The following is a 9,105-nucleotide window of genomic DNA, read 5'->3' as shown; positions in this document are numbered from 1 at the left end:
AATAATAATAAAATGGCAAATCAGTAACAAGTTCACTGTGCGCACTTGACAGAAGCTCCTTACAAAGCTGGCAATAGGAAGATTCAGATGTCAAGAGGTGTGTGTTTTCAGTGTGCTGCACAAATACCTTCTTCAGAAGGTGACAAAGCTTTCCACTGATGCCTCTCCTCTCTCTTTCTTTGTCTTTCCATAACCTGACATTAGGTCAAACCTCATGGGAACTAAATTTACAGTCTATGACCGTGGAGTTAGCCCAGCCAAGGCACAAGGTCCAGTGGAAAAGGCTCACACGAGACAGGAGCTTGCAGCTATTTGCTATGTAAGTAGTGCCTCTCCCTTTTTGCCTCTTTCTCTTTTGTCGCCTAGTTGCTGAGGAAATGGGGTTTAAAAAATCCTGCTGCCTGGCAGCCTCCCCCACTTTACTTTGGATCCAACTGACTGAGTTCAACCAGATACTAGAAAAGGGTAGAAGCTTTAAAGATAAGTTCTTACAAGTTTCATTAAAAAAAATAAAATAAAATAAAATTAAATTAAATTAAAAAAAAAAAAAATCAATGGAGGGAGAGAGACCCAAACTAACAACCTGATGACCTCCTTGCCTGGCCTGTCGTTCGGCGTGTGGCCAGTTAGCCACAGCACCAACTGCCTCTTGCCCAGCTGATATCTGGTGGATGCTAAGAAGGAACTGGGAGTAGCCTGTGAAGGAAGAGTTATTTCTTGCAGAACCAGGCATTTTGGTGGATAGGAAGGAGCTGGTATGATTTCAGTAACAGCTTGGTGTTGGTAAGGATATGGTTCCAGGGGAAATTGTGATTCACTAGCTCTGTCCTAGAGACCTTTTCTTCTTCTGGTCTTGTGGATCACCTCAGTCTAGGCTTCAGAGTGAGGAGGCACTTGTGGACACTCCAGAATTATGTGAGAGTTCTCACATCACATTGTTCCCTGTTCCAGTTTGAATAAAATTTGAGGTTCTTTACAAAATGATGGCCAGTCAAGTGGAAGGATTTTTACTTTTAGAACAGGTACAGCAGCAGAAATTTAGTGGAACATAATCTTGACTTTTTTGCTGTTGATCTTAATGCCACTTGGGGAAAAAAATGGTATGATAATTCTAGTACTAGCCCATTTACAGAAGCACCACCAGATATTTTCTTCATATACAGTGTTCTTCAGTTCCCTACCTAATTGTACACAGCAAGGTGATAAAATGCTTACAGCAGATAATATATAAAGTCAGCTTTTTACATTTCTGCACTTTTATCTACAAGAAGTTCATGGAGTTTATATATGAATAAAATCAGTACCCTCATACTCTTACGTGCCCCTTGATTTTTTGAAGTGAAATAATAGAGGTTGCAACTCTGAAGACCTTTGTTCTGTGTCTCCAAAATCCACTAGCGTGTTAGGAGAAACTGTATCGCTTCTATCAATCCATTTGGGGATGAATTCTAAAAGATTCTGGCTTTTTAATTGGTCTTTGGGAATTTTAAAGGTTATCACTGACATTGGTATGGAACACTTTAAATGGACCCTTGGATTTTGGTTGACATTAAATGGTTTGAGAATGGACTTTTTTCCTTTGCTTTTTATACTCAATCCACTTGGAGCAGTCTCCTGCAGTACCCTGGAAAAATCTGGTTAAGATTGAAGCTTGGACAGATGCTGAATACTTTGCCTTCTGAGTCTCAGTCATTTATAAAAGAGCATGATTTGAGAGAAAATTGTAGGTATACTCTTAAACACAAATAGCAGCACCTAAAGAAGAATGTTATTCATTCTTCAGAAACATTTTAGCATGAATGATGACAGATAACATAGACTCAGGTCAAAGTTATTTGCCTTTTATCACGCTTAAGGCTTATTCACTAGGCAGATTTTAGCAAGTTTTTCCCTCAGATGCAGAAGATTTATGCCTGGAAATTGCACTTGTCTGATTTTGTTAGGATTTTGTTTCGTTAGGATAACAGGTGCGCTCTAAATTAGGTAATAGTGTGTATGTCTTTTAATGCAGTTCTCAAAATGGGAGAGAAAGCCATGCTCAGGGATTAAACACGGTTGTCGTTAGATAACTGCTGCTACAGCGTCCTAGAATCATAGAATGGTTTGTTTGGAAAAGACCTTTGAGATCATCAGGTCCAACCGTACTTGTCCACTACTAAACCACATCTCTGAGCACTTCATCTACCCGTCTGTTAAATACCTCCAGGGATGGGGACTCAACCACTGCCCTGGGCAGCCTGTTCCAGTGCCTGAGAACCCTTTGGGTGAAGAAGTTTTTCCTGACATCCAATCTGAACCTCTCCTGGTGCAACTTGAGGCCATTTCCTCTTGTCCTGTCACTTGTTCCTTGGTTGAACAGACCCATCCCCACCTCTCTACACCCTCCTTTCAGGGCCTTGGACAGAGCCACAAGGTCTCCCCTCAGCCTCCTTTTCTCCAGGCTCAACAACCCCAGTTCCCTCAGCCGGGAACTCAGCACACTTGTGCTCCAGACCCTTCCCCAGCTCCGTTGCCCTTCTCTGGACACGCTCCAGCACCTCCATGTCCTTCTTGGAGCGAGGGGCCCAGAACTGAACCCACCACTCGAGCTGTGGCCTCACCAGTGCCCAGCACAGGGGGAAGAGAACTTCCCTGGTCCTACTGGCCACACTAGTGCTGATCTAGGCCAGGAACCAGCTGTAGCTCGCAAATCTCTAAAAAACAATATAAATGTGGATTCAAGGTCAGTTTTCCTGTCTGCCCTTCTTTGCGATGGAATATCTGATTTACTGAAAATAATGGCTTTCTTTGTCTTTCAGGAAACCAATGTATTAGGATTCAAGGGTCCCCGAAAAATGTCTGTGATCATTCCAGGAATGAATACGAATAATAAGCGAATTCCAATCCATCCACGAAATGTGAGTTATGGAGTTCAGTCATGGCTTGCATTGGAGGAAGAGGTTAAAACTTTCTGGTAGAGGGCTGGGTGTTACTGACAATGAGGGGTTTCAGAGCAAGGTTGTTAATACTCAGGGCTTTAGCAAGACTCATGGAAAGTAAATACAATGTAGCCCGAAGGTGTTGATTAATTTTTTCTGGCCTTTTACCTAATTTGTATCCTTCTGAATAGTATTTGTATCCTTCTTTGTCCTTTGGTCAGCCTAAATAGTATTTACTTAGTTATTACAATGGCTAGTTTATGTTGTTGTGGTTGCACCTACAACTGCTCCTCATGGGTGGGACCCCTGTTACGTGGAGAGTTGGATGAACGCAGAACAAACTTGCTTCTCCCAGGGTATACAGATTACAACAGGTAGACAATAAATAGATAAGGTTTCATTCTGGTGTAGTAGCAAGAGAGTAAATACATTTTTGGTCAGAATGTTGTCAGACTCTACAGGAATCACAGAAGAGGAGGATTCTCAAGCTTTAAAATAGTATTTGCGGCCATATCCTAAGGAGATATGAGTAGAACAAGAGTGTATTTGTTGAGGTCAGAGGAAAAAAAGATTCAGAATGGAAATGCAGAGTCTTGAGAGTCTGGAAAAGAGGTTGGATTTTGTGAATGGGCAGGAAAATTGTATCTGGAGGTGGTCATTGATTCATCATCTTTCGGTTGGCATTGCCATCTCCCCCATCAGTACAGCAATGATTCCATGGCCTTACCTTTATTTTTCTCCCTTATTTCCCAACCATTTTGCTAGCAGGTGGGTGTACTGCCGGGGGAGAAGGCTGAAGCACAAAGCTGCTCTGAAAAGTCATCAAAGCTTTCAGGGAAGGGGTTTGACTCTGGTTTTGGCCCTTCTCTGTAGTGCCAGGCCTCCAGTTAAGCAATGTTACCCCACTTCAAAGGAGGAAAAATTGCATCTAAATGCACTTTGTTGTTGCCAGTTCTCAAAGTTCTTTTTACGTCTTTAAAAAAAGTAAATAAAGATAAAAAGTAACAAGTTTAAACTGAACAGTAACTTTTATTTAGGTGATTCTCAAAAGTCTACTGTCATATCTGTATGCAACACTAAAACAGTTAATATAGCCGTATCAAACCGCCACAACAGGTTGTTTTCTGATCATTTTTTCCCATTAAATAACTTCAGTTTGGATTCTTTTTCTTGGGAGTTTGATCATATTTTATTTCAATTTGGATTTTATTTGTTGCAGAACTTTTAAAATTAAATGGTATGTCACGTGTTTTCACTCGCTACTGTTTGCAGCTCCTTGTAATCCATTCTGTTTGTCAAACTGAATGCGCTGTTTTACCTCTTTTTTTTGTCTTTTTGTTTTTATTTCTTTTTTTTATATTGCGGATCACTTATTAGACCCAACAGGATGATATTTAACCTACTTAAGGCAGGCTGACAGCCCACTGCAGCCTTTGGACTTTCCACTGAAGTACCCCAGGGCCTGGCACTCGACAGTTAATTGTCGATTATTTTCTTTTGTTTCCAAGTTTAGAATGTTAGAAATGAAAGTTGGATCCAAAAGGATCAGAGAAAGCTGACGAAGCTCAGAAAATATTCCTGCCAGCAGGATGGCAGTCATCTGTGGCCTGTGAATTGCTCCCTTTCCCATACACACACTTCCTTCTCCCTCACTTATTTTTCTTGCTTGGGTGGAAATATGGGGATAGCTTATTGAGTGGGAAGGAATGTTGGACTGGGAATCCGTGAAAGTATCTTCCTGGTACTTGCAGGACATTTTCAGTAGGACTGAGTTTAAGTGTTGTCTTTGTGTTTCATTAAACAGGGAATGACTTTCAAAGATAGAGTGCGGACGCATGGGAGAGGCGGTACTCAAAAGCAGAGCCATTCCACATCTGATAAATATATTTCTTTCTTCTGAACAGGAACATGACAGTCTGCTGTCAAAATGGCAAAACCAACATTTAGAGAACCTCATTGAGTTGCACAACAAGGCTCCAGTCTGGAACGATGATACACAATCCTATGTTCTGAACTTCCATGGGAGAGTCACTCAGGCCTCAGTGAAGAACTTCCAGATTGTCCATGAAAATGACCGTAAGAGTCTGGTGGAGAGTGTGTGGGGCTTATTCGAACAGGGAGAACCCAATTTATTTTGTGAGGTTTGGGAGGAATAGGACACTCTACCTGGAGAAGGAAAACTGGGTGGAAGAATCAGCTCAGGATTACTGGGGACTTCTCAGCTGTCAAGATTATATAAGGTCTCTCTTTTCCTGGGGTGGGTGCAGAGACTGCTGTCCATAGCTGCAGCAAAAGAGGTGCCCAATGAAGGGAAAAGAAAAGGATCAATACAGCAGCTTCACCCAGCAAAAGGGTAGTTTGAGCTTTGGTTCTGAGAAGAAAGGTAATAAACAGAGCTGGGGAAGGGTCTGGAGCACAAGTGTGCTGAGTTCTCGGCTGAGGGAACTGGGGTTGTTGAGCCTGGAGAAAAGGAGGCTGAGGGGAGACCTTGTGGCTCTGTCCAAGTCCCTGAAAGGAGGGTGTAGAGAGGTGGGGGTGGGTCTGTTCAACCAAGGAACAAGTGACAGGACAAGAGGAAATGGCCTCAAGTTGCACCAGGGCAGGTTTAGATTGGATATTGAGAAAAAAAATTATTCACCCAAAGGGTTCTCAGGCATTGGCACGGGCTGCCCAGGGAGGTGGTGGAGTCACCTTCCCTGGTGGGATTTAACAGACAGGCAGATGAGGTGCTCAGGGACATGGGTTAGAGGTGAAATTGGCAGTGTTGGGTTTACGGTTGGACTCAATGATCTTAAAGGTCTTTTCCAACTGCTATGATTCTGTGATTCTGTGTGATTCTAGAATAACACAGTCACTCTAGAGAACACATTTCAAGGCCACTCTGGGAAGGAAGGATGGATACACCAACCACGTATATTTGAGACTACCAGACACGTGTGATTTGTTGTTTGTGGTTGGTTTTTTGTTTGTTTGGGTGTTTTGTTTGTTTGTTTGCTTCACTGTGAAATTGTTCACATCTGCATCTTTCTTTTCTCCCCAGCTGACTACATTGTGATGCAGTTTGGGCGTGTAGCAGAAGATGTGTTCACTCTGGACTATAATTATCCTCTCTGTGCTCTTCAGGCCTTTGCTATTGGACTCTCCAGCTTTGACAGTAAATTGGCCTGTGAATGAGAGACAACAGACTTGAAACATGGAACTCGTTCCCATCCCTGCATCTTGTTGTAAGAGTTCCAGGTGGAGCAATGAAAAGCACATTGGGGAGGGAAGGGAACTGGAGGACAGACTTGGCAGGCTTCCTAGAAAGCAACCACCAGGCTTCAGAGCGTGATGGTACTTGACAGTCGACCATCCTGGGAGACTGTCCCAAGATGAGCACTCTCTGTGTGCATTGTGGAAGAACGAGAAATAGGGGTGATGGTTTTTGTTGTTGATGTTGATTCTGCTTTCAGAATCCTTGTAACAGATGCTGCATGAGAGGAGGTGAAGGAATTTAACCCACTAATTGGAACCCCTTGCAGTTGGGATTAGAAAAACGATGGGTTAGTGTTCATATACCTTGGAACTTCCACAGTGCTGCTGGAGATGATGCTACTGATCAGATCAGGAACTCTCAAGTTCAAAAAAATTAAAAAAAACCAAGGAGGACCGTTATTGGCATGTGTTCTCTTTTTGCCCTGTTGTCTGTTACAACAGTCAGACATGGAAGGATTCAGGTTATGGCTCTGCGCAACCGTAGGTAATTCCAGCTCAACAAACGCTGAGCTGGAGTGAGACGCTGGCTCTGGTAAAACACTGTTCTCTCACTCTGAGGGGTGATTCTCCATTAAGGCTGGATGTCCTGTTCCCTTCCATTATTCTAATTGTTCCATATTGTTTGACAGTCTTTTTCCCAAATAAAGAACAATCCAATCTCAAATTTTCCTTTTTCAATCGGTGACATTATACCCATTGCTGTTTCTGTTCTTCTTAATCATGTGGAAAATGAGACTGATGCTAGAATTGGACTGAAGTTGGCAGAGTGTGGTATTGTAACAACATACAGTGCTGTTCCTGAAATACGGTGTTCTGACTGATTGGATCACGACTGTCAGCTGATCAGAAATATTTTTAAAATTTGTCCATTGTTTGTAAAATTTGCTACATTTTTAGGAATAAGTTAGTGACTGATTTAATATTTTTTTTTAACATGAGCTTATCTCAAGTCATGACATATCAAAGTAGATTTTATATAAATAATTTTAACCTGACTATAAGAAGGAGTTACCTCAAAAGATTACAGGTGTTTTCAAAACCATCAGTTTTTAAAACAATTAATAAATATATCATGGGGTTTGGCAATGTGTCCTTCCAGTGTTCCATTTTTAATGCTGGATGTACAAGATGGAGACTGTAGGTCACGGCACGGAATCCTTCTGGATATGTGTGGCCTTAATTCAGCTGAGTGAATTGCTGCCTGCGGTGACACGTAAGCTCGGCAGCGTACACATCTGCTGGGTACTGAAGCAGAGAACAGTTACTCTCTTGCCTGTTATGTGGCCATTACACATGTTCATGATGATCCTGGAAAACTCTGTCCCTCTATTGAGACAAGAAGTTGACTCCAGAGTTGGACTCGATGATCCTTCTGGGTCCTTTCCAACTCACAACATTCCATGATTCGATGATTCTAAGAATAAGTGTTCTCCAGCCCTGGATATTGTTGTTGTCAGCAGACTAACTCTGTTTCAAGCTCCAAAGAGCCAGATTTATTGCTTTTGGTCTCTGGAGCCTTTGCAGTGGTAGATATCACTCGCTCTTTCAAAATGATAAAACTTTGTGAAGACTTTTTCTGATATTGCCAGGAAAAAAAAAAATGTTAATCATGTGTAAGCTCTGTATTTAACTGTAAATTTTCAACTGCTGCTGAGAACTCCAGCTTGCATCTCTCTTGGACGCCCATTCTGCGTGAGCCATTGTCTTGAGATAATCTCATCAGCGGAGCAGCTGGTGAAGAGAACTTGAATCATGGATCTCTTCAGTGCCTTCACGTACTTCCTGCTCCTCAGGCTGGGGACAAGACCTGGTGGTGTTTTCCAGATGTGCTCCTCCGAGTTCTTGGCTGATGGCTCTGCATTCCCTCTACCCATCCAACACACCAAGTCAGTTTGTTGTCACCTGTCTGATTATTTTTCCAACTAGGACTGTGTGAAAGAAACTGTCTTATGTTAGTTTGGGATGACCTGAAGGTAGAGTGCTGATTCCCAATTCCCGATGACTTTCCCTGAGCTCAGAAGGCCACAGCAGCCTCCCTGTACTCACCCTTTCAGTTCAGCATGTCAGCAGTGGCTCTTCAAGCTCTTTGTGGACATCAAGTGATCCTCCCAGGGTTAGGAGGATCTGACTGAGACCCCTCCTCAGGGTCTCAGTCAGATTATGCAGCTGGATGAACTGATTCAGTGCTCTTTTCTCAGCTACTGGTTTACATGAGTTGTATTTATAACTTTTCTATCTAAATGAAAATAAACTAATTTATATATTGAAAAAATCCTTCCTTCTAGATGAGTTTTTTTGGTAGGATTTTGCTGTCACTTGTGGTTGTTCTTTATTCCTCCTGTACAAGATACTACCTCAGTTTCTTCCTGTCTTCTTGTTTCTCATCTCTCTTCTTAGTCCCCCTTTTCCTTTGTAATTCTCAGTTCTCTTCTTTTGTGGTGGTTTTTTTTCATCCATTTAGAAGTCTGGGAATAAAGGTAAGGTTATTCACTCTAATATATATATATTTTTTTCCCCACCAGCAGATCTTCTTGTAGAGTTCTTGGTTTCCATTTGATTCTTTCTTGAAGCTAGTTGCATTTCTCTGCCCCATGTTTTTAATGTTTCTCTCAGCATCCAGTTAGGGCTTTGACATGGTTCTTTACGCATTTTCCTACCCTCTCTCTGAACCCGTTCTACTGTTGGAACTACAATACCATATATTTCTGACTCAAGAACTGTAATAATACACGGCTACAAGGACCACTGACTCAGAGTGGTTATTTTTTCCTATTTCCACTGGGAGATGTGTGAGCCTCAGTAAGAGGAGATACGCTGGTTCTGATAACCAGAAGCTGATACAGCCGTCAAGGTGTAGGCCCTATTCTTCATGCACCTCTTTTTTTTTCCCCCCCCACTGTCTCTATCTGAGCCCAATTAGGTTTAGTTGGGA

The 9,105-nt window shown here is 42.2% G+C and overlaps 1 protein-coding gene across 1 annotated transcript; it reads left to right on the top strand.

Moving 5' to 3' along the window:
* Nucleotides 1-204: 204 nt before the first annotated feature.
* On the top strand, nucleotides 205-6,092 carry LOC104522108 (tubby-related protein 3-like; the record flags this gene model as incomplete). The annotated part of the gene is made up of 4 exons (XM_010164304.1): nucleotides 205-319; nucleotides 2,799-2,897; nucleotides 4,823-4,994; nucleotides 5,959-6,092. Coding segments are annotated over 4 exons (520 nt in total), but the record flags the coding sequence as incomplete, so codon positions are not given.
* Nucleotides 6,093-9,105: the final 3,013 nt, after the last annotated feature.

The sequence above is a fragment of the Antrostomus carolinensis genome, unplaced genomic scaffold (genome assembly GCF_000700745.2).
Source record: "Antrostomus carolinensis isolate BGI_N321 unplaced genomic scaffold, ASM70074v2 scaffold48313, whole genome shotgun sequence".
Classification (NCBI taxonomy): domain Eukaryota; kingdom Metazoa; phylum Chordata; class Aves; order Caprimulgiformes; family Caprimulgidae; genus Antrostomus; species Antrostomus carolinensis.
The sequence above is the reverse complement of the archived record's forward strand: the minus strand, read 5'-3'. Positions and strand labels throughout refer to the sequence as shown.